This window comes from Amyelois transitella, chromosome 12 (assembly GCF_032362555.1).
Source record: "Amyelois transitella isolate CPQ chromosome 12, ilAmyTran1.1, whole genome shotgun sequence".
Lineage (NCBI taxonomy): Eukaryota > Metazoa > Arthropoda > Insecta > Lepidoptera > Pyralidae > Amyelois > Amyelois transitella.
Genome location: NC_083515.1, coordinates 8,727,388 through 8,752,660, shown reverse-complemented (window position 1 = coordinate 8,752,660; position 25,273 = coordinate 8,727,388). Strand labels below are relative to the sequence as shown.

At 39.0% G+C, this 25,273-nt stretch overlaps 3 protein-coding genes across 4 annotated transcripts; 1 reads left to right on the top strand and 2 right to left on the bottom strand.

Moving 5' to 3' along the window:
• Positions 1-150: 150 nt before the first annotated feature.
• LOC106142485 (zinc finger protein 883) lies at positions 151-4,035 on the bottom strand. Its single transcript, XM_013344254.2, has 7 exons — positions 3,790-4,035; positions 3,381-3,717; positions 2,905-3,162; positions 2,046-2,244; positions 1,394-1,483; positions 846-992; positions 151-415 (listed from the first exon to the last, which is right to left on the bottom strand). The coding sequence occupies exons 1-7, from the start codon at positions 3,910-3,912 to the stop codon at positions 226-228; spliced, it is 1,344 nt and encodes a 447-aa protein (XP_013199708.1). The 5' UTR covers positions 3,913-4,035; the 3' UTR covers positions 151-225.
• On the top strand, positions 1,530-24,590 carry LOC106141681 (intraflagellar transport protein 56). Of its 2 annotated transcripts, none has more exons than XM_060947025.1 (14): positions 1,530-1,788; positions 16,028-16,159; positions 17,545-17,728; positions 18,042-18,097; positions 18,317-18,492; positions 18,951-19,010; positions 19,397-19,543; positions 19,922-20,045; positions 20,581-20,760; positions 21,329-21,526; positions 22,671-22,826; positions 23,228-23,334; positions 23,706-23,830; positions 24,397-24,590. In XM_060947025.1, exons 1-14 carry the CDS (start codon positions 1,741-1,743, stop codon positions 24,474-24,476), a joined length of 1,773 nt encoding a protein of 590 aa, XP_060803008.1. In that variant the 5' UTR covers positions 1,530-1,740; the 3' UTR covers positions 24,477-24,590. The 2 variants fall into 2 exon arrangements, with proteins under 2 accessions (XP_060803008.1, XP_060803009.1); XM_060947026.1 differs by lacking the exon at positions 1,530-1,788 and adding an exon at positions 14,902-15,613.
• Positions 4,705-14,956, bottom strand: LOC106141692 (coiled-coil domain-containing protein 40). Its single transcript, XM_060947027.1, has 19 exons — positions 14,789-14,956; positions 14,318-14,433; positions 13,814-13,952; positions 13,361-13,447; positions 13,068-13,200; positions 12,378-12,535; positions 11,877-11,990; positions 11,489-11,619; positions 10,611-10,753; positions 10,273-10,373; positions 9,957-10,139; positions 8,663-8,908; positions 8,314-8,482; positions 7,737-7,945; positions 7,052-7,171; positions 6,870-6,965; positions 6,075-6,278; positions 5,661-5,819; positions 4,705-5,045 (listed from the first exon to the last, which is right to left on the bottom strand). The coding sequence occupies exons 1-19, from the start codon at positions 14,954-14,956 to the stop codon at positions 4,722-4,724; spliced, it is 3,000 nt and encodes a 999-aa protein (XP_060803010.1). The 3' UTR covers positions 4,705-4,721.
• Positions 24,591-25,273: the final 683 nt, after the last annotated feature.

The following is a 25,273-nucleotide window of genomic DNA, read 5'->3' as shown; positions in this document are numbered from 1 at the left end:
CCCAACGTCTCGTAGACGTTGTAGGTTTTAAAAAAGGAGTTCATTTTTAATTTTTTTTGTAAGTTGGCCTACAGTTTAACTCTTCATTGGGGTTGGCAACACTGATCAGTATTCACTTATTATAAAGAAAGTAACAAAAACTCTACCATATTTGATAGATAACATTAAATATTTAATATTAAACTCGATAACATAAAACATAAAGCCGTCAAAATACAAAAGCTATTAATTCACACGGTCTTTACTTCTATCGTGTAGAAATGCGAAGTCGGTCAGCTTGTATGGCTGTCTGTATTGCTCGTGGATGGTCAGCTGGTGTCTGTTGCGGTGGTCCGACCTGCCGAACCTGACGCCGCAGTACTTGCACTCGTGACGCTTCTCCTTCGTGTGAATGACCATGTGGACCTTAAGGTAACTGAAATGAGAGCGTTAAATAATTTAAATAAAATCCTGCCAATTTCCGTACAAACATACATACATATAATCACGTCTATATATATACCTTGCGAGGTAGACAGAGCCAACAGTCCTAAAGAGACTGATAAGCCACGTTCAACTGTTTGGCTAAATGATAGAATTAAGATTCAAATAGTGACAGGTTGCTAATCCATCGTCTAATAGAAGAGTCTCAAGTTTATAAGCCTATCCTTTAGTCGCCTTTTACGACATCCATGGGAAAGACATGAAGTGGTCCTATTCTTTTTTTTGATTAGATTATAATACGTCATTACCCGCGTATCGTGAGTCACGTCGCACATGGAGCACTGGAACAGCTTAAGGTCGCTGTGCGTGGTTATGTGGATTCTCCATCATTACCCGCGCCTCGTGAGGAAGACATCACTCACCTGCGTCTCGCGAAGGACATGTCGCACATGGAGCACTGGAACAGCTTCAGGTTGCTGTGCGTTGTCATGTGATTCCTCAGCACTGTTATGGTGCTGAAGTGTTTCCCGCAATCCTTGCATTCGTACGGCTTCTCCTTAGTGTGGGATCTATAAACATAATAATCCATAAAATTGTAACCGACCGATGTCTGTACTTTTAAAGATATTGAGAAAATATTTATAAGGAGAGATCTATATTACATATGACCAATAGAAGTCAAAAATGTAGGTTATTTTAAAATTTCTATGTGTCTATCTCAGATGGTTCCTGTGATTATATTGAAATATAGCCCAAAATATCTTTTTTTTTATTATTCATTATTATGGGAATGTCCCAAAGTAATCGAAATTTACTGAAGCTTTTGATTTCACAATATTGATTGACATCGAATAAATTAGGTACATTAAACTTAGTTTAGTCCCGCTTCAATTATATATTTGAAAGTGTGTTTGTTTGAACATATTTCATAATGAAAACTAGTCGGAATATATGTAAAAATAACACTTACCTAATATGTGAGTGAAGATGGGATTTCTTGAAGAAACTTTTTGAGCAGAATTGACATAAATGCATCTTTTCTTTATCGTGAACTTGTCGCCTGAGAAGAATTACCAAAAAAATATTAGTAATGTCTTTTTGTTTTTTTTAAGGTTTTATTAGTACTCGGGTAGCATGATACTCGTACATTATAGATATAAAATTTCCTCAGAAAACCCTCTTTTTAACATTTCTAACAGGAACTAAATCCGTCCACAGAGAAAATAGGGAGGACTTCATAATGCGTAGTGATCAATTGAACGCAAAAATTGAAAGCATCAAGTTCATGGGCGTAATGCGCTGGGCTGGGAGGCACAGATGCGAATTTTCGGACACGTGCCCAACTGCCCATTATTCTTTACTAAGGTATGTTACATTAGTTTGAGTTTAAACTGATACTCTTACAGTAATTGAAAACATTGTGGGGGAACCTGCACATTCAGGCAACTGCATGTGCATGTAATGGGCTTGCAACCTGTCACTATTTTAATATCAATTCCATCATTCAGCCATACAGCTGAATGTAGCCTTTCAGTATTTTCAAGACTTGGCTCTATCTACCCTGAAAGTATAAAGATTGATGCTTGAATGTAAATTTAAAAAAGGATATATACTCATCTCACCTGTGCTGCAACATAACCATCTTAGTCTTGAAAGCTTTCTCGCAAAGCTCGCACTGGTAGGGCCGGTCCTTGGTGTGCGAACTCATGTGTATGTCTAGCAAAGATTGACTTAGAAACCGTCGCTCACAGAGCAAGCATGCATGAGGAAGTAGTGACGTCTTGTGCATTGACAGCTCATGCGATTTTAGGTTCACCACAGCTGGAAAAGGTATTGCTATTTACTAACCAAACTATACACGAGGTAGAACATAACCTTCCTCGTGTCTATCCATACTAATATTATAAATGCGAAAGTGAGTTTTGTTTGTTATCTCTTTACGCATTATCTACTGAACCAATGTAGGATACCTTTCAAACTGGTCAAAACTATAGTTCCCATGACATTTGCAAAAACCTGTATTCTTGTATAGGGGCGTTAAATTCGCGTGGACAATGCTGCAGGTAGGCAAATAAAATTGGATTCTTCTTTCAGAAAGCAACTTCTAATACACTATCAGACTTTCTCTTAAACTAAACAGCTTTATTAATTAGAAAACTTATGACACACAGAGCATCTGTTATCTATAATTAAAGAACACATTTTAATTTTTGTGTGTATGTAGGTTTGTGCAATTATTTTTGAACATTGGTCTTTAATCAAATATGTTATCAAAAAATTAAAAGCGAGCCAAAGGACTTATAAAATGAGGACACTGAAAACCTGACAAAGTTGCGAAAGAAAAGTGGAGTGTGCAACCAGGAACACAGTGAACAGTGTGATAGCAGAGAAAGCGAGAGTGACAGTAATATGTTATTAAAGTTTTTTTCATAGTCCCAAATAGACATGTTTTCCAATAAGTGTACAAGGAAACCAACATACCTTTATTACAAATGGGACACTTTTGTTTCATTCCTAGGTGTTTTATTTTGACATGCTTGTACCTTGCACCATATGATGAAAATATTTTGTTACAATCCTTGCACTCATATCGCCTGCGATTCGAGGGCGGTTGATGAAGCAGTCGGTGTTCTCGCATCCTTCTGACTGTCTTGCCGCACTCTTCACAAACCTGCAGGGTGTTACTTTCAGATTTTGGCTTTTGGACTTTACCCTTTTTCTTTTCATTAGGTAAGGTAACTGAAATATTTCACAATATTATTTATTCTATACCAGAGGTTATATCATAATTTTCAAGTGAAAGGTTTTGCTTTACCTTTGGCAAATAGGTAACTACTTATAACATAGATTCCTTTTTACTTAAAGAAAAGCTGAGTATCAAGCCATGTAAAACATCATAACAATATTTTAAACACCTTATAAAATAATGATCACTGCAAAAAAAATTATTGACATACCATTATTCTCCTTAACTTCATCTTCTTCATTATTTTCATATTTCATTTGTTTTATGACACTCAATAGCTCGTCGTCTGAATGGTAATCTTGCAAAGCATCTTCCTCATCAAACAATTCCTCCTTCACATCACTAGGAAATCCACCAAGACTGTCATTTCCATTTAAATCTTCAATCTTTATATCGACTTTAAAAAACACTTCATTTTTATTATCAGGAAACACGACTGTCTTCAGATACGTATCATTTTTCAAAGCTAAACATTTGAATTCGTAGAAAGATAAAACTTTCTTGAAACATATTGCACACAATTTCATGTTCACTGTTAAATCTTCTATCTGAAAATATACATAAGCATTAGAGCCAATGCATTTTAATAATGTAACATAGTTTAATTGATTATTGTTTACCTTAATATTTAAGCAGAAGTCTAATATATCCACACTGTTCTTCGGAGCTCCATCAACATTTGATTTTAACTTTTGTATATCTTGGTCAGCAGAGTTTGAAAGACAAATTCTGCACATATCCATGGTTTTAATACTTATAAATAGACTAGTGTATATTATTTATTTAGTTTACAAAAATAGGTTTATCTTTTGTATCTTTTTATTTGTTTACGTGTGTATTTCTTCATTCCACAAGTTGTTAAAAAAATGACATTGATGCATAAACGAGACTGACAGTGACACTGAGACATGACTTTTTTTTCGTTCTTTGTGGCAATTAATCTTCTTACATACATACATAAAATCACGCCTCTTTCCCGGAGGGGTAGGCAGAGACTACCTCTTTCCACTTAATCTTAATCTTCTTCATGAGCTTATTTTGCCATTGTCGAGTTTTCGTCAATCCTCGTTTAACAGCTAAGGGTGGTTTACTTCACCCTTGGTTCGCCCTTTTTCGAGACTTTTAGGGACAACATCTAAAGTCACTAATTCCTGTATTAGTAAACAGTCTCCAACACGCATGCTTGGCCACAATCACAAATCAATAATCCACATAGAAAAATCTTTTATAGTTTATCACATACACATTTTGGAAAAATATTACAGCTTGAAGAATATGACATTTGGGTTCCCGATAAAAAATCCCACGTGACTTTTAATTTGACATTGGTAGGTACGTTCCTATGTGCGAGTATCCACTTAACCCAAATGCATTTGTCTTGGCCTTTAGCTACTTTCCACCAAAATAAAAGTGAAGTAATGTTTCTAAATATTATTTATTATTGTTATACACCTCAAAAAAGCAATATTAGTATTATTATGTTTCAACTTTCCGAAATATATAAAGCGGAAGCGACTCAAATTGATAACGTCATTTCTTTCTTTAAAAAAGCCTACTCCCCATACTCTAAAGGTTTCTCAGCCACATTGTCTTCCTCCACAATGCATTCACTGCTACACTCTGCCACTAACCGGGGCGATTCACTTGGGCTGTGAATATTGAGGGTATTACACACAGTTTCAAACTTGTCACTGAGATAAGGGTACTCCTTAGCGAGGTTGTCGACGATGTAACGCAGGCGGTCGTTGAGGGCCCTAGCTTGGTTATACTCCGTCATGATGGTAGACTTGGGCTTCCGCGTGCGAACCGACTGGCGTTTGATAGCCGTCGCCAGTTCGCTGCCGAGGCGCTGACTACGAACTACGCGCTCCAGGATCTGAATAACAAACGAACTTATGAATTTTTACTAAAACTAAAACTCACAGATAGTAAAATTCACTCTGAGTTCTTTCGGGAGCAAGTAAATTACAAAATGGCAAATATATAGCAAAATCAAACTATATAAATTATCTAAGTAAATTAGACAAAGTGGACCGATGCCAGTTTAAAAAACAAAGCGTTGTACAAGGTGGCACAGATTCTAATCCTACCTTAACCATGTACTATACCAATATTTTCTGGAATACGTACATTAACATCGCGAGGAAACCAGCATATTCTAGAAACTGAATGTGTAGGTTACTATATTATGGGTAAGGTTCCTCTGCAAAGTTGCTTCGTTTAGAAACCACGTCCATTTAGAAAGAAGACCCCGAGTTCCTGCTATAATTATGGTCATATGCGGACCTCGGACTCCTCTCCGGAGAGGTTATACTTTTAACGAGACTATTGCCTAGAATATAATAGTAATCATGGGTTGGATGAGTGATCTGCATATTTGAAAACCTGACGTACCCAAACTATCGTGGTCAAAAAACGCATCTCGGGATTCTTTACAAGAAGGAGAGGGTGTAACCAGTATTAAAGCCGTAAAGAATAAGGAGTGACTTACCCATTGCTTCTGACGCTCGGTCTCGCGGCACTCGCGCAGCAGGGTGGCCACTTGTTCCTCCAGCTGAGCATTTATGTTGCTGTTTTCTTCAACCTCACTCTCTAGTCGCGCTTGCTCCTGTCGCAACTGCTCCATTTGGGCTTTCGCGTCTGACAGGTCCTTACACCAATGGCGAGAATATAGTAAAGGAAAAATGAAGTATGCATTAATGCACTTGTTTCGTCATGGAGACGATTACGTGCTGCGTCTCCAAAGCACCAAATGGTAACTGGTTGTGTATCAGAGGTAAGGTAAGAAGTAGTTATAATATATAGGTACTTATGTTGTAGAGATACCAGAAAATATATCGTCACTGGCAGCTAATTACCAAGTTACCAAGTATACGTTACCATAATAGACAATATAAGTAGATACCTTAGTTACTCTTGCCATATCAGCTTTAGCCAGCCTCAGCTTGTGATGGTACGAGGACTGCGAGGTCTGCGTGGAGCTCCCGTGGGCCTTCTCAACGGCGGCGGCGGCTCGACTCTTCTCCATGGCTGTCTCTCGCCGCGTCACGTACAACGCCAAGTCTTCGGCCAACTTCTCGCTGGTACGCCGAAGTTGCTCACGACGGACCTTAGTTAGACCAAGTCAATACCAGACCAGCATAAAAACTTGCACTAGTTGAATGTGCCTCTATACCCTGTCTTTATAAAATCCATGGGAAAAAGATTGAATGGTAAAGTACCAAAAACTAAAAAGCTAAGTTACGCATCTCATGGTCATCTTTACTTGTGTTGTACTCTTGTTGCGTACTTTAGAAAGAGACGGGAAAGAGACGTATTATATTACGTAATTAAAGACGCTTTTCACGTCTTACAAGCTTACAAGCTTATTCAAGCGATTTTAGTCTGTACATTATATGAGTATACAGTGGTTTTACGCTCTCCTGGCTCTTGGCTCCAGGAAGAATTTAACCAGGACATACTGCCCAGAATGACGATATAAGTGGTATTATCAGGTTTCAAAGAATTCTGAATCAGTCAAAAGTTCCTACCTAAGATTTTTTTCTCCCCTGTCTACCCCCCTGGAAAAAAGGAATTTCGACGAATGGTAATAGGATGAAGATTTTGCTCTCATCGTATTTTCGATTGTATTCTCAGTTTAGCATCAAAGCTCGGGAGTCGCTGACAAAAGGTAAAGGTCAAATTTCTCAAACAGTCTCACCTCCATTCTATGAATCTCATTCTTCATCTGTCCAATTTCCCCAGCAGCTGATTTGGCATTTTGGATATTTCTCTTCAGTTCTACTGCTAGTATACCCTAGAATATAGAATAAAATCGGCTGTTTAAAACAACACCCATATGTGTTATAAGTAAGGTAGGTCATCGATATAAACAGTATCTACCTTTCTCTGCCAAATGAGCGCTTCTCTCTGAATGCGATCCAGTTCTTGTGTAAGATTGGCCTTCTCCTTGTCCATCGTATCAATATCCTCCTCCATTTGAATAATTTCTGCCTCTGCACCCTGCGTGTTTTAAATAATAACTTAAACCTGATCTACCAGTGAATTTGGCGCACAGTTTGAAACACAGTTGTTTATTTTGATACAAATAATTCTAAAAGCTTGCAAATTTTCACGAAATCCTTTTAACCTGGCATCCGTGCACAAAAGCGGGAGAACTCACGGTCTTACGCACAACATTAGGAAACCAGAGTACGCAGTTAATTAATTAAGTATATTATCAATACAATACCAAATGGGTAAGAGCAGTCGACGGCAGGGAAACACGACCATGGCGGAAGTTTCTCTGCAGGTGACGTCCACAATATAGACAGGTTATAATAAGTATGAGGTGACATCATTTACGTCACACGCCATTAGCCAATCACAGCAAAGCATATGACGCGCTCAGTCAATATCAGCGAAGAGTCTGCGGCAACATCTCAAATGTCATACGACACCAGCCAATCACAGCGCATAGGCTAAATCGCGAAAAAGTTGCTACCGATTGGAGCCAGCCCAGCGGAAGATAGTCATTGGGGACGGTTAAGACCGATTCATCAGTCCCGGCACAAGTATTTAACATTACCTTCAAATTAGCCGCGTACTCGTGTGTAATAGCGACATTAGTCCGTTGCGCATTGACATTTCTCTCAGTGGCGTCCTTGCGCGTGCGCTGTAGCACTTCTAGTCTCCCGCGCAGGTCTCGCAACACTCTTTCCACGCGACTTCTCTCTTGGGCGACATTCTCGCAGTCGACTTGTATGCGCATTATCTTCTGCTCGCAAATTTGGATTTCTGGACGACATAAACATGAATGATAAAACAAGTACCTCAAAGATTAATAACACGAGAGATACCTAATTAAGAAAGACAATGGTAATGCTGTAAAACTGTATTGAACAGTGTACAAGTGATAACTTGCAATCAGTTTTAATAGAATCAAAGACTGTGAGGTAATCATGATGACTCATCTACACAACTTCGGTTGCATCGAATCTAAAATTAATATATAAAAGTGGATACTGAATGCTTGACTGTGATATCAATGCACAGCCAAAACCTTCAGGTCAATAAATTTGAGTAAGTTCCTGAAGTGGTCTAGGAATTTTTCAACTTTTGAACTCCGGCGGGTTAGATTTCGAAGCAAAGTTATTCGTCCTTACGTTTGTTGATGAGGTTGATGTCGGCCACCAACTTGTGGTGCTGTGCCGTCAGTTTCACCACGTGCCCTTGCAGACGAAGCCACTCATGTTGCATCCCCTCGGTTTTCTCGCGAAGTGCTTTGATCTGCTGCTCTAACTCTTCAATGCGCCGCTCTTGTGGCGATTTCAGCTGGAAGACATATGTTTTTTTGGTATGTAGGTAACCACATAAAAGCCATGTAAAAACACGAATATTTCTCTAAGTAGGTACCTACATATTTCATTTACATGACGGATAACTATATAAAACCTCTCAACTTTCGGTTTCCGATCTAAATGGATATACATTGCCAGAAACTCAAATACTTACATCAAAAACTTCTTTTAGAGTGTTGTACTTCTTTATGATAATGTCTAGCTCCCTCTGCTTCTTGGTGAGGAGCAGCGCCTTCTGGTCGTACTTCTCCTCCAACTTGTCAATCTCCTTCTCTCTGTTGCGGACCTTGGCCAGAGTCTCTTCCAGCAGTATGTTGTTGCGCGCTTGGCGGTTTCTGTACACCTCAATGTCCAACATCATCTTGGCGTGCTGAGTCTCCAGTGACATCAATGATATTTCCTGTGAAAAAGGCAGGTTAGAATATACAAGGGGTACTCTTCTCACTTCTTGCAAAATGTATTTGAACTGGATTCCTGGTAAGTAAATTTTACGACATTTTTGTAAAATAAGGTAATTTAATTCGTAAGAAATGATAAGGCATACTTTTACTTGCGTTATTACGTCCACTTTAAGCGTAAAATCTAGTTTAAACTTTTCTCAATGACATCCGACTATAACACCACTTTCTTCCAAAGATTTTTTCAATTTCTAGGGCCTTTTCTATACAAGCAGGCAAATCGCAAACTAAATATATTGCCCCTTACCAAACCCATGTGTAAAATGGTTACCAGATCTTGGTTACAAGGCCTTACATACCTAGAAACGGAAGATCTGCTTCGGCCCATTATTTAAAAATCGACTTTTCTATGTTCCAGTGGTAGTGATGATCCCATCACTACCGATCCCAAGAGACCGTCGTAGGGCTGGTCACAACAATAATTACTCTCACGCATCCATTTTAATATACCTACTTAGAATACCTTTGTCGTTACTTTTATTACACTCCTATTTTACAAACTCCTAATAGGTAAGTAATTTGAGGATATTTTAAGCACCACCAATATATAAATTTTCTCTACAACCTAGGTTATGTTATCTACTAAAAGGTAAATTTAATTTAGATTATTAGTATCAGTGTGTACTTATTCATAATATTCATGTACTCTCTCTGAGGGGAGGCCTGGTGTCCTGTATGACAGGTTCCTTCGGATACCTAGTTCAGGCACCAGTTCTCCACAACAGACTTAATTGTATTGTTGTGGAGAAAAAATACAGTTCCTTTTTATTTTTTTATTTTTTTTTTTATCTCTAAATATCCCCTTGTTTCTCATAGCACTGTCAAAGGAAATTTCTAGGGTTTCTGATTATGTTGCTTGTACTTTATGTGGCAGTCAGATATTATCATTAGTATTTTTTCTGAAGATGATCACTTCATATACAAGTAGGAATACTAGTAAACTAAAATATAAATTACAATAAACTCTGATTGGACCTCAATATATAGTACCTGTTTTCTGGATAATTCTCGCATCTTCCTGATGCCATTCGCCATGGACTCCACTGCTTTGTCGTTGAGGAGACACTCCTGCAGATTCTCCAGGATCTCATTCTCCAACTTCAGCTTAGCTTCCACCTTGTGGTCGAACTCCTTCTCTGTGCTTTTCAAAATGTTCCTCATTGCGAAGTTTTCCTATAACATAACACAGCTTCTTGAATTGAGTCCATTGATTTGAATGTCAGGCGCTACCTGGTCTGGACTTTGCCAATAATTTGCCTTATGCAAATTTTCTACTATTTTACTATTAACTTCGCTTTCAACTCACTGATTTTATCATCTCTTGGTCCCGTTCATTCATTTCTACTGACTCCTGAAGTTCGGAAATCTCTGATTCGTAAGTCACCCTCTTCACGTCTTCCGCGTCAACTGCAAATCATAAATTATTACTGAACACCTTTATTGTTCTCAAACATAAGAAAAAAAAATTGTGGCCCGAAAACGATTTGGACTCGGCCGCCAAAGGTAGGATCTTCCGCCAATCTTGCTTAAGAGTAAAAGAGGAAATCAATCGTGCGAAAACCACAAAAATTACGAAAATGAAGGATTTATTTAGCCATTCTAAGCCTCGCACATCTCAAGATTCTAGGTCAAAGATATACACACATAATTTGGTGGCATGCTCAAGATCATACGTCAGCTTGTCCTTGTTCATCGTCAGCTCTTTCCCCTTGTTCATCTCCTCCATCAGCACCTTCTTCGTGATCTCCAGGTTGTTCATCAAAGTGCGATAATTTTCCGTCAGTGCCCTGTGAAGAATAACATTCTTTTTTATCAACAAAATAAGAGTTGACTTGCGGGAGGTCTACGCGTTTGACCGACCTATTTGGTCGGTCAAACGCGTAGACCTCCCGCAAGGTTTTGTGCCTTCTAACTTTCCCTGGATGATAAGGCGTTCTATGAACAAAATATCACGTCTCGAGACCAAACATGTTAATATACGAGTCTGTGCAATGGAAAAAAGGTGCTACTAAAAAAAACCTACGTACAAGTACCCAAAAAGTCCAAATTCAATTACGAGAAAATGTAATATGGATTTTTGCAGGTAACTGTAACTAGCTGACGCCTCCATTATTTACCTTTCCGCAAAATCCCTTGGTTTCAACTTTGGGTTTACCACTCTATGGGTACTTAATACAATAATCCTACATGATGTCGAACTAGCAATCGGCTCCTCCACAGAACTTCCATAAGGTACCCAAGTATAACATTACTATTGATTATTCATTACCAATGCGGCAAAGAAGAAGAATAAAGTGATTCAAATTCCTTTGACAAATATTCAATTTTACTTGCACACTTACAGGCTGTAAGCCGCATTTTCTATCCTCCCATAAATTGTGGTCATTAGCGCTCCTCGGGCCCTTCCCAAGGTAGCGCAAGGGGACAGACGATCAGCGGACGATGGAAGCTAGTTTGTAGCCATACCTCCAAAAACCTGGAGGATAACAATTGAAACCAGACAGTTACAAAAACCACATTACCTGTAATCATCCCTGACTGAGTCATAAACCTTGTCCCGTTGCTGAATGTTGACGAGCACAGCGTTCCAGAGGCTCACCAAGCGACGCTTGTCCAGGTCCAGATCTTCCAGCTCGGCCGCGTATGCTGTCACCTTTGGAGTAATAACAAAACATTTTTAACTTGCAAATAGTCACGTTAATTTCCGTTGCGAAGTAGACATAGCATGGTCTTAAAAAAAAATTGAAGGCCACGTTCATATTTCACATCATAATTCTTGGACGAAGCGAAATAAATAAGCAGTGATCGTGGCAAGTAAAAAGGCGTAAGTAGGCCTCTGTCTACGCTACCTCTCTCTACGGAAAGAGGGTGTGTTTTTACTACGCTTTTTATAATGTGATTTTGTCTTACCTTATCATTGACATTCTCCATCTCAACGTTCTTTATTTCGAGCTGCTTCTTGAAAAGCTCCAATTTGGACTCAAGCTTCCACACCTCGTTGCTCAACCCGAATATTATTATATCCTGAAAATGACGAAATAGTAAAAAATGCCCCAAAATAAAGCAGACTGCGATAGTGTGAACGGGACAGTGGAAGGCCAAGACGAACTTAATGTACCAATCACCTAGTCTTATATCTATGATCCAAACTAGGTAAGTATTTTCTCCTGGGCCACAAATATTGATCAGAAGTCATTTCGTCTCATGTTATTCTCTGACTTCATCATTATGATGTAGAAGAAAGTAAGACACTATCTCATTGTCATTTAAAAACAAAACGGGTATATAATTTTCAGCTCAATCGGTTGACTACTTCAAAATTGAGTTCAAAGATTTCATTTCCACACGAAATTTTAACTTGCAGTATTTATGTATGTAATATTCGGTAATTAGTGAAGTGAAGGTAGATACCAGTTGCCGTTTCTCATCAGCCAACGCTTTCTTCTCGGCCCGCATTTTGTCAGACATTCGCTGACTGACGGTCAGGTCCGACTCGGTCTCCTCGCGCCAAGTTTCCAGCTGCCTGCACAGAGCAGTCAGAGCCTCCAGTTCTTCGGTTGTTTCTCTTTCTGTGTTGAAAAATGTATTTTTAATAAACTATAAACTGCTTGGTACAGTTAATGGATAAGTCTGCATGAAAAAGTAATGAATGTGGATGAAGCTTAAGAAAAATGCACGGATGGAGGCAAAATCAGAATCATTAGCCACTAACCTTTACCCGCCTGCGCGAATTTAGCGCCATCTACAAAAGAATACTGATTTCTTGCAAATCCCGCGGAAAAATTAGTTTTTACCGGGATAAAAGGTACCCTATGTCCGTCTCCGTACTCCACATTATATATATGTGCAAAAGATGTAAATCGGTTCAGTAGTTTAACTGTGAAGAGAAACAAATAAACTTACTTTCGCATTTACAATATTAGTCAACAATTACAATCATTTTCATCATGTGAATTTTTTTAACAAATAAATACTCTTAATTAATAGTTAATAAGTAAAGAATTAGATCAGCTGCCAAGTCAGAAAGCAACTAAACTAATATTAGTCAGAAAGCAACTAAACTAATATTAATTCTATCATAAGTAAGGACTAAGAACCTACCCGTAATAATATCCTGGTTTAGTTTGTCGCGGGCTCGCTGGTACCTCTCGTTGGCTTCTCTGGCGCGTTTCTCGGCTTCCTCCCTTTCCCTGGTCTTCTGACCAAGGGTTGTCTCGTACTCCACGATCATGGCCTGAAAATGGGTATTTTAAAAATTCATTTAACGAGTCGCCGGTCCAAGGGATAAGTGCAGATTGTTCTGGGTGAAACAAATCGAGCGAGCGAATCCCAACTTATATTATAAATGTAAAAACACCTACTTAGTTTACAGTTGGTTTGCTCTTAAAACTCACCCTTTGCGCGTTGGTATCATGATCACTCCTATATATGGTTTCGAGGTCATTGTCATACGCCAGCTTACTCAGGCGCAGATCATCTCTCTGTAATGAAATCATTGAGTTATTATTTTTTTTATTGAAATTATGTGGAGGATCTGTCAGGAGAATTTTTAACTTTGAGGGGCATCCAAATCGGTACAACATATTCATAATTTTGTAAAAAATAAATAAATAAGTGCGATTTAAGTTAACAGTGCACAAATACCCATATTTTAGTTATCACAAAAAAATGGTCAATGTTGAAATGTATATATTCATCTGCCTGTCTGTTACGCTTACAAGGCTATATCGTTGGACCGATTTTGATTATACCTATTTTTATCTACGCCGTTTTTATCTCGCAAAAATCTATCGCTGTTTCCCTTTCTATTATGACGTGAAACGAGACAGCGAAAAAAAACGGATTACCAGTTGCAATATCTCCTCCTCGGCGATCGCGTTCTCCTTCTCCAGGAATCGTTTGAGCGTCTCCTGGAACCTCTGCATCAGGGGATGAGAAGACTCCAGCACTGCTGGCATCTCCCCGACGTCCCGCTTGCTGCGCCATCTGACGTAGGTACGTAATACCTTTTTACTACTATAGTATATCTACTACATTTCATTACAAACTAATACCGGCGAATCACCCAGTGCCTCGCACAGGTAGTTTTTATATGTATAAACTTTCCTCTAAAATCCGACTTTACAACATTTTATACACGAACAAAACCCGTCCACAACTTTCAGAGATTAGCGCATTCATATAAACAGAGACAATATGGGAGACTTTATACTTAAAATGAAGTGAGTAATTACTGATATATAATAAGTAAACATAATTGTCCAAGACACCGTAAAAATTAGTTTTCTATCAAAACCTGACCGTGAATCGTACATCAGGCCGTCAAAATAATACAAAGAGATATGACGTACTCATCAAACACTTCTCTACCAGCCTTCTTGCAGTGACACTGGTCCACGGGGCAGGCGCAACATTTGCAGACCCCATCTTCGAACGGCGGAGTCACGCACTCGCATACCTCCGGCTCCTGTCAAACAAACAATACATACGTCATCACGTCTTCATCCCTGACGAGGTAGACAGAGCCAATAGTCTTTTTGAAAGGCTATGACCACGTGCATCTGTATATAGGTGCAACTAAATTACATGGACGTCGTAAAATGCGACTAAGGGAATAAGGACTAATAGAAGCGATGAAAAAACATATTTTGTTTGTTCATCGCTTCTATTAGTCCTTATTAATATAAGTGTCATCATTTCTATTTAGATGTATTTACTTCTTGCGCATTGTAAAGTCGATAGTTAAGGCTTACCTATAAACTTGGATTTCTTATTTTGGGCGAACCACACGAAGTTATATCTAAATATAGTAAAAAACTTACATGAGGGAATATGATCCTCTCGTGCTTGTACATAAGACATGTTTCTTCGTGAATGACGATTTCATGCTCATCTCTCGGACACTCACAGTGAGGAGTAAGAGGACCTGAGGTCTCATCACTGAGCTCCGTACACACGCAGACCTTGGAAGACCCTGGCGATTCGCTCATGGTTATTAAAATGATTAAAAATCTTCAAAAACTCGATACAAAGTGTTCAGCAACAGAATATTACAGCGTCGTTTGTAACTTAGCAACTATTTTGAATGTGGCGCGCTGTCATGTTTGAAATTCAATTTAAAAATTATATAGTTCACGCATTACATCCAAACTTTGTCAAGCACAAACTGGATTTAATTTCAGATTTACCAGCCGGAATTCAATTCAGCGATTAATCTATTTTTTATAGATTTCAATTCAACCATTTCATAATATAAGACATAAAACAAATATTTCTATCGTTAAATATTTTTGAAAACTAAACACTTTAAAACAAAATCAAAAATACTTATAAAAAAGGAAAAAAATAATTACAAATTTAAATTAAATTGTAAATTGATGTATCTCGTGACCGGAGAGGGCTGTAAATTATCGGGCTCAGAGAATCAGCATTGCCATTCAAAATCGGCAATGCTGCCAGCCTTCTGGGCACACTCCCTCAAGTTGATGATATGCAGGGACTAAATAAAAAAAGTTTTAATGTGAAAACAAAAAGGTGGCATAAATATCGGTTTCCATGGCAACAGCTTCATGTCAACAGACGCGCCGCTTATCCTTATATTGCTGTGAAGAAATTTATTAAGAAAGGAAACAGAGAAAAGCAAAATGGTAAGTTGTAAAATATGTTACATACATACATACTTATATTCACGTCTATATTCCTTGCGGGGTAGACAGAGCCAACAGTCTTGAAAAGACTGATAGGCCACGTTCAGTTTTAAAATATGTTCTTACATTAAATTCTATTTTAATTAAAGTTATCCACAATCATAAACTTAAAAACGACTGGAGCTATCAAGATTATATTTGGCCCAGAGACAAGCACAAAAAAACATTCAGGAGCTACTTTTTTCTGCAAATTTCCTCGTGAGTGAAGTCCCGCACAAAAGCTAGTATTTTATCATTTTCATCTATGTAGTACATAAGTTGTACGCCCTCGTAGGCTACGTGTGTGTTTCGGCTGTTATGTCTATGAATCAACTACATCTTTATCAAACGCTTTGATTCTCTATGATGTTCCAGATTCTCTCCCGGTCTAAGCCAGCTACAGACAGCCGAGCCAGCACAGGCAGCAGCTCAGCCAAGAGGAGCTTGCCTGAGCTGGAAGACTTCGTCATGAAGAGGGACTATGTCGGCGCCCTCACTATGTTGGAGGTAAAATACACTCGGGGCGGACAATCCGACACGTTACTGACCTGACTTTATAGGCCATTAACCCTTCATTGCATGATTTTTCCAATTTTTTTGAAATAAATCAGGTTGATGTAATTAATGCTCTAGATTAAAGGAAAAATATTTAAAAAAATCCTAGTATAAATAAGAATTTGAATTATTTAAAAAACTGTGATGAAAATTTACATCATTATGCATTGTTACATATATAGCTGAGTACTAAATAAGTCAAAAGATGTTGTTTACTTATTCTCCTTTATTCTAAATGATAATTTAAAAAACAATTATTATTTTTATTCAAGCACAAATTAACTCCACATTGATTACTCGAAATTGTGGAATAGCCTTTACATACATACATACATACATAAAATCACGCCTCTTTCCCGGAGGGGTAGGCAGAGACTACCTCTTTCCACTTGCCACGATCTCTGCATACTTCTTTCGCTTCGTCCACATTCATAACTCTCTTCATACAAGCTCGGCGGTTTCGGGTACTTTTGACCTGACCCTTTACCAGGACGTCCTTAATTTGATCAAGATACGTTCGTCTAGGTCTTCCCACTCCGACCTTTCCCTCCACACTCTCCTTGTATATCTGCTTAGTCAACCTGCTTTCATTCATCCTCTCCACATGACCGAACCATCTTAACATACCCTTTTCTATTCCTGTAACTACATCTTCTATATTTATTTATCTTCTATAAACTACATCTTTCATAGCCTTTACATTTAAGAAATTTACACCGAAGTGACCTTTCTTTTTTTTTATTGTAATTCTTCTTCTAGTAGACTGGTACTAGGGTTTTGTTGTACGCAATAGTCATTTATAAAGTTGCCAGCAACAACAAATTTAAAGTTTACTGTTTTTGAGTACCTTTTTTTCTTCTCTAAATGTTATGATTGAAATTTCCATCATCATGCAAAGAAGGGTTAAGGTCGAGTTATCAAAGTTTGTATGTCGCGTTGTGATTATGAGTAGGTATTTACTGCAACGCGACATACCTAACACTTCGATTATTTAATCTCTATTTATATTTATACATACATACATAAAATCATGCCTCTTTCCCGGAGGAGTCGGCAGAGATTACCTCTTTCCACTTGCCACGATCTCGGCATACTTCCTTCGCTTCATCCACATTCATAACTCTCTTCACGCAAGCTCGGCGGTTTCGGGTACTTTTGATTTATATTTATGATTACGGCTATCTATGGTTGGAGAGAAAAAAGATATCCCAAAAATAATAACTACCCACTTCTCGGAGACTATGTATGTCAACTTCAATAAGGAAAGGATGCCATAAAATGTCGGCTAAAGCGCCAAAATTTTAATTTTTTCTTAATCACTCTACACTTTTTCTTAGTTCCTTAAACACGAGGGCAACACCGAGGTGTGGGCGGAGATCTGGTCCGCCTGGTGCTGGTTCCACCTGGGGGAGTACCGGCACGCCCTGGACGCCTACCAGCAGGTCAGGGCCAGGGAGAACCTTGACACGAGGATACTGGACAACCTCGATATGGACCTCGCCGTGTGCTACTTCTATTTAGGTTAGTCAAAGGACTACGTACACACTTAAGAAATGAAGCCACGAATATTGATAACTGGGCCCATAACCTAATGAATTAAAAAAGTAAAAACCAGCATCGAAAATGAATGAATTCAGAATTTAAAACATGTTAAAGGAAAGAGAAATATTGTCTATATACAGTCTGGTAATTGGCCATAAACGATGAACTACAGACGAAACACAAACATACCTTTTTATAAAAAAAATTGTAGCTGAAGGCAAGTCTACAATCTGTTTGGTCTGTAATCTATATCTTATTTCATCATTACCTAAATTGATTTATTCGTTCACAGGAATGTATAAGGAGTCCCAAGAAGCAGTAGAAAAAGCTCCTAATTGTGCCCTTAAGGTGAGTGGTTAAAAAATACCCACTCTACTTATTTATTCCCTCCGGTCTTACCTGCCGTGGAGTAGATACTTTGTGTTTAGATCACGTACCGCCGCAGAGTCTTGGAAATCACGATATTATTAAGCAGATTCCAACGGTCTTTATTAAATTCTTTGAGAAGACTCCAGTAGATCTTCATGCGTTATGAACCAGAATACAACCTAAACCTACTTTTATCAGACCAGGTTGACATTCCACTTGGCCCACAAGCGCGGTGATGAAGACTCCCTGATGCGGGCGCACTCCTCGCTGCGAGACGTGCCGGAAGACCAGCTCAGTCTGGCCTCGGTGCACTACCTCCGCGCTCACTACCAGGAGGCCATCGATGTTTATAAGAAGTTACTGCTGGACAGGCGGTGCGTTCACTTCTTAATATTATAAGTCTACTTGCCTTCGAAGCATTTTAGCGGACCAGCCTCCGCTTAAATGCTGGAAAACTGGAAATACTCAAAAATGAGGAAACTGCACGTTTAGGGTACAGGATGTGTAATTGTAACCATGATTCAATATGACGTAGGTTCCCCTACAAAGGTTCCAAAAGTTCAGACGGGAGTCGCTTCGTGTAAAAACATGACTTACCCAATCCAGGATCACTGTCAAAGGCGAACTCTCCAGAAAGGTGAGGATGTAATCAGAACTAACATCAAAAGGAAGAAGATAATTAAACCAGCTTACATTAAGTTTAAGTTTTTTATAGTCAATAGGTATTTAGCTTTTTATATATACTCTGGATTATTATAGGTACGAGTATCAAAAAATAATGATAGCACATTTTTTAACCAAAGTTGAAATATACGGTTGAATTGAATTACAGATACAAAAGATATGATAAAGATGACATGGACTGGATTAAAGCCTTGGCACACTCGCCTAGGTATGATAATTCTACCATATCCATACTTCCATACTATATTTTTATTCATACTTTTCATTATTTATAAATTATGATATAAGTATATATACTTCATTAGTAGCCGGCCTCCTCTCTACCAGGAGGAAGATGAAGAATGACGACAAAAAATAATATATTTTTTGTTTGTCTCATATCCCTAGTAATACCTAGTCTTGCTTTAAGTAAAATAAAGTAACTTACTTATGTTTGTCAGACACAGTTCGTGAAACGTACCATACAATACAAATTATCTTAAGTGTCCATAGAAAATAACATACCTATGTAGGTAGTACAACCTACTTAAACCACCTACATATGTGTACTAAGACTATGTTTAATGTTATTAATGTGGCTATAAATCATTGCAGTCAGTATATGGCGCTGAATGTGTACGTGGCCCTCTGCTATTACAAGCTGGACTACTACGACGTCTCACAGGAGGTGCTGGGAGTGTATCTGGCACAGCACCCCACTTCCACGGTCGCGGGTAACCTGAAGGCCTGCAATTTGTTCAGGTAGGCATGAAATAGTTACCTCCGTCAATGTAAAGTATATGTCTACTTTAACGTAGGTATTAACGCGACATGCTTTTACGCACTGCAGCTTTTTGTATGATTGCTGAGTAGTTATATTTTACGGCCATAAAATTCAATAATCTTGTATAGGACTTGTGTCATACACCATTAATTATAATTAAATTTATTCATGGACTTCAATTAATCTTCAACACGGACTCTCAAGATACCCCATGACGATCCTCCCAGGGTGGTTTTACACTTATTTTTTTGTTTCTACATTTCTTTATTTGGATAAGGCAACAATTACATAACTATATGGGTTAAACTAATTTAATTTTACAATGTTTATATACTTACCTATTTTTAATTTTTCAGACTTTACAACGGCAAGGCAGCTGAAAATGAATTAAAACAAATTTCGTCCGAGCAACACACTTTCGGTCAGGACCTCGTGAAGCATAACCTGGTTGTGTTCAGAAATGGCGACGGAGCACTCAAGGTAAAAACACAAATTCTAAATACTTTTACCCGCAATTTTAGCGCCACCTACACGCGCGAATATACCACCACCTACGAAAGAAAACAGGTATATCGCAAATCCCACGGGAACTATAGTTTTTACCATACAGTGTCCCCAGGGTTTTAATCACTACATAGTATAAAACAAAGTCGCTATTTTAGTCTGTTTGTCTGTATGCTTAAATCTTCAAAATTACGCAACGGATTTTGATGCGGTTTTTTGTAGAGAGGTAGAGTGATTCAAGAGGAAGGTTTTTATGTATAATAACATTTATAATTTTGCACCCGTGCGAAGCCGGGGCGGGTCGCTAGTTATATATACGCAAAAGTTCAGTAAGTAGATAACGCGTGAAGTGACAACAAAGAAACAAATGAACTTATACATTCGCTAATACATATTAACTAGTTGGTATACAGTATATCTCTGTGACAGCAGGATGGATCGATGACAATGACACTTGGAAAAGGACAGACTATAAAATGTATACTTTTTAATTATTTTTCTGCTTACGTAGGTACTCCCAGAGCTGGTGGACGTGGTGCCCGAAGCCCGCCTTAACCTGGCCGGCTACCGGCTCCGGGCCGGGGAGCCGGTGGAGGCCCGGGCGCTTCTCGAGCCCCTGCTGCCCACCTCGCCTCTGCATTACATCTTGAGGGCCGTCGTGGCTGTCAGGCTTTATAACAAGACCGGAGATGTAGGTATTATACTCGTATGTACTTACGAACAAACATAAGCATTTAGTTTTTCTATTTGGTCAGCTGGTTCACTGGTAGAAAATGGCCAACGGCATTTAGTCCGCCCTTTGTACATTTCGTTTGTGCAATAATGTTTTAAATAAATAAAAACATTATAATCAGGTCATTATTCCTTACGGGGTAGACAAAACCAATAGTCTCCCAAAGACTGAAAGGCAACGTTCAGCTATATGCCGTAAATATAAGTACCGCGTGGTTCCCGGAACTTTAAACCACCACTCTATATCTTCCCTATGGATCTCGTAAAAAGCGACTAAAGTAAAGACTATAATAAGCTTGAGTTTCCCCAGGGCGATGGGCTAGCAACCTGTCACAATTTGAATCTCAATTCCATCATTAAGCCATAAAGCTGAACGTCGCCTTTCAGCCTTTTTAATACTGTTGGCTTTGTCTACCCCGCGAGAAATATAGATGTGATTAAATATGTATATATAGTAATATATTAACTTAGGTAAACAACGTTCCTAAATAATTATCATATTTAACATACTTGTTTGCTGGTTCAAGGAGGAGCAAATGAAACTGGCTCAACAGAGCTTCCACCTGGTAGGCAGCTCGGCGTCGGAGTGCGACACCATCCCGGGCAGGCAATGCATGGCATCCTCCTACTTCCTGGCAGCCCAGTTTGAAGAGGTTCTGGTGTATCTCAATTCTATCAAGAGCTTCTTCGTCAACGATGACACTTTTAACATTAACTATGCCCAGGTAGGTGCTATATTGTGACATCACTACATTAAGCAGCTACATTAAGTTAAAGACGACAGACCTACCCCCAACATCTTGATCCATCATGAACGGTTATAAGCATCTTGCTTCCAGTTTCAGAACGGCCTTCCAACTTTTCTGTTGACGAAATTGTTCGAGGATGATTAGTCCTGTCGGCAAAACGCGAAAGAAGAAAACATTATCGTCTAACTGTTTGTTGGCCAGACGATTGGCGTAGAATAAGTTCATAGACATTTTCCCTCATCTTTGAGCGTCGTAGGACCGTTAACTGGTGGTTTCCCATGCCAACGCTTGTTGGTACATATATACATATATACATACATTACATATAATCACGTCTATATCCCTTGCGGGGTAGACAGAGCCAACAGTCTTGAAAAGACTGAACGGCCACGTTCAGCTGTTTGGCTTTAAGATAGAATTGGGATTCAAATAGTGACAGGTTGCTAGCCCATCGCCCAAAAGACGAATCCCAAGTTTATAAGCCTACCCCTTAGTCGCCTTTTACGACATCCATGGGAGAGAGATGGAGTGGTCCTATTCTTTTTTCTATTGGTGCCGGGAACCACACGGCGCTGTTGGTACATGAGTGGCATTTTCTTTGGACAATTAACTGTTCGTTCTTGGTACAGTGCCACATAAGGCAGACCACTATCATTTCGGTTTCGGTTCCATTTATAAATTTAAATAGCGGGAGGGAAGTATCCGGTTCGAGTCAAGGGAATATCTTCCGCCAGGCTTATGTTCTGCCTCGTTAACCATGACTCCGACAATATTGAGTCAGAGGTTGTAGATATATGCTCCAATCCGTGGAAACTTTTATATAGCGCATAATCGCTGTTATTGGCTTATGACTTCGCACGATTGGCTGATATTATTTGTCGTATCGATCGCCACATACCATTTTACACTAATTTAGCCGAGTTTGAGAAAAATAGTGTTTTTAAGAGTTTCACAACAATACCTAGATTACCTATGTCCATCAAGTCCAAAACTACCTTCGAGGCGGACTTAGTCTTTTGTTGTAAAGTTGTGAAGACATTATAGACTTAATTCTTCGCGGTTGCCAATTCGTGAATCTAATCAAAAGTTTTAATCCAAAATCGTTTGAACCTGACACTAGGCAAAAGTTGCCACGGGCTTCTACCGGGAGGCCGAGGAGTGTCTTCTGAGCATCCAGGACGAAGGCATACGCAGCTCGTTCACGTACCTGGCGTGCCTGTGCCGGTGTCACGTCATGAACAAGGACGCTCATCTCGCATGGGAGATATGTGTTAAGGTAGGAATCCTTTTTGAAACTAAAATTGTTTGTTTGTAAGAGCTAATCTTGGAAATACCAAACCAATTAGTTAAATTTTATCACCGTTAAAAAGGCACATTATATGCCGGTTTCGTAGGCTATGGCATCAAGGGCGAAGCTTCACTTTCATTTCAAAATGCGACTATGAAAGGAATCTTAAATATTTCCTGAGGATGCCGAAGACCGGATAAAGTGGGTAGAGAAATGCCGAAACCCTAGCTGCATAAGTGTAACAGGAAAGACGCAAAGATAACACAGAGAGAGAGAGAGTACGAAGAATTATACATATTAAAATTTTAATAAGACATTAAGGGTGTACGATTAAAATCGTAGTATGTAAGTACATGTAAGGTATTTCATAAATCTTTGTCACACCACAGACAGCAGGTACCCCGGACAGCTTCGCTCTGCTGCAGCTAGTGGCCAACGACAGCTACCGCATGGGGCAGTTCCTGGTGGCGGCCAAGGCGTTCCACATGCTCGACAGGTGGGCTCACATCACACTTGTGTTACTAAGTGTCTTAGTGTCTGGAAGGAGAAATATCACAGAGCTTCACCCAACTTGCCTTCGGAGGAAGGAGGAGGAACGTACCTTGATCAAATTAGGGACGTCCTTGCAAAAAGGTCAAATCAAAAGTACCCGAAAATGCTGAGCTTGCATGAAGAGTATTACGAAAGCGAAAGAAGTATCCACGACCTCTGGGTCGTGGCAAGTGGAGAGATGTTGTCTCTGCCTTCTCCTCCAGGAAAGAGACGCGATTTTTATGTATTCATATACTGCCACTTTAGCTGAACTGCTTGGTTATATCGATGACTTTTGTTCGTTCGACTATAGCTAGTGACTGTGCTTGGTTCTAGACTGGACGGCGGGCCGGAAATGTGGGAGGGGCTGCGCGGCGCCGTGTGCGGGTGCGCGCAGGCGGCCGCCGCGGGCAGACACCACGCCGCTGCCGATCTCAGGGACGCCCTCGCATTGCTCAGAGGTAAGGTTCTTTATTTCTAAAATGTCTTATTACAGTACTACCACTTTAATAAGTTAGGTACACCGATGTACCTGCGCAGAAATCAATTTTTGTCATGGCGTGAAAATATCTGTGCCAATCATAGTGCGCCATTTGAACATTTGGATCAAAACCGTTCGCTATTGGCTATAATTGCGTACTCGCCACGTTTGGAGTTCTGGAGTAATAAGCAAGATACACGACTCCTTTTGTTTTGGGATTTAAAATCCTATGTAGTAGCAATAAGTTCGTTATTTCACTAATGTTTTCATTCGGCCAGATTCGGCGGTCGGTTGTACTTTTCTGCGCCGTCGAACAATGCCGATGTAACTTATAAAAGTGGTAGACCTGTACATACATGTACAGGTCTACCACTTTTATAAGTTATTAAGATATTGTTGATTAAGATAAATTCGGAAGTCTTCAAGATAACAGATTTGGGCTACGATCCGGCGCTGGTATGACTACGAAAGACGTTCGTCTTCACACTCCGATTGTATATTTATATGTTTGGTCAAGAAATTTTATGTATTAATTATTTGCACCAGGATCCAGGGTTCATCCTCGGGCGGAGAACATCGTGCGACCAATAGTGAAGTGGGCTCAACAGAACAGGATACCCATCTAAGGATAAAAGGTTATGAGTAGAAGCAGTACCCCATTCCTTATCCTAAGAATTAACCTATTAAATTTTATATTGAAATGTAATAAAGATAGTTATTTATTAAAACAAATGTACCTATTATGCCTTATTATTTAATTAAGTACATGTACATAATTTTACTAGTTATAAGTGTAAGTGTTCAATTTCATTCCGTCCGATATAGAAAAATCATGTAATATGGTTTAATCATATATCACTTCTTTATCCCCTACTTGGTAGACAAAGCCTACATTATCGGGAAGGTGCATAACTCTTCATGCATGCAAGGCTTTTTGCCAGGTCGTCCTATATTTAATCAAGGTTCGTTTGTCTAGGCCCTGCCACTCCTACTCTTCCATTCACACTCTTCTTGTTTACTTTCTTTTTTTCTTTAGACAACTTGCTTTCATTCATCCTCTCCACGTGATCAAACCATCTTAGCAATTTAGCATACCCTTTTCCTGTCACTATATCTTCTTTCACATCACATTCCCTTATCACGCTGTTTATCTATTTTTCTTGTAAAATTTATTTCAAATGTAATAACTGACCTTAGAGTATCTATCTACTAACTACATCTTACCAATTTTAAATTCTAATTGCCTTCACATCCGAATCGCATCCGCTAATTATTTTATCTGTACTTGCTAATTGACCTTTAATACAGGCTACAAAAACACTGCCATGTAAGCTAAGGCACATAGGTACCTACTCACCAAGTTTATCCACGTTACCTAGCATAGAGTTAAAATGTAGATTTATACGGACATAGAGCGCGCGTG

Coding starts and splice junctions, on each gene's coding strand:
- LOC106141681 (XM_060947025.1), top strand. CDS start 1,741: ATGCGAATTTTCGGACACGTGCCCAACTGCCCATTATTCTTTACTAAG. Junction 20,046..20,580: donor ATGGCGACGGAGCACTCAAG/GTAAAAACACAA, acceptor CTGCTTACGTAG/GTACTCCCAGAGCTGGTGGA. Junction 21,527..22,670: donor TTAACATTAACTATGCCCAG/GTAGGTGCTATA, acceptor ACCTGACACTAG/GCAAAAGTTGCCACGGGCTT.
- LOC106142485 (XM_013344254.2), bottom strand. CDS start 3,912: ATGGATATGTGCAGAATTTGTCTTTCAAACTCTGCTGACCAAGATATA. Junction 1,484..2,045: donor ATGGTTATGTTGCAGCACAG/GTGAGATGAGTA, acceptor AATTCTTCTCAG/GCGACAAGTTCACGATAAAG. Junction 416..845: donor ATGTCCTTCGCGAGACGCAG/GTGAGTGATGTC, acceptor CTCTCATTTCAG/TTACCTTAAGGTCCACATGG.
- LOC106141692 (XM_060947027.1), bottom strand. CDS start 14,956: ATGAGCGAATCGCCAGGGTCTTCCAAGGTCTGCGTGTGTACGGAGCTC. Junction 14,434..14,788: donor AGAGGATCATATTCCCTCAT/GTAAGTTTTTTA, acceptor TTTGTTTGACAG/GAGCCGGAGGTATGCGAGTG. Junction 10,754..11,488: donor TCAGTCAGGGATGATTACAG/GTAATGTGGTTT, acceptor TATTCTTCACAG/GGCACTGACGGAAAATTATC.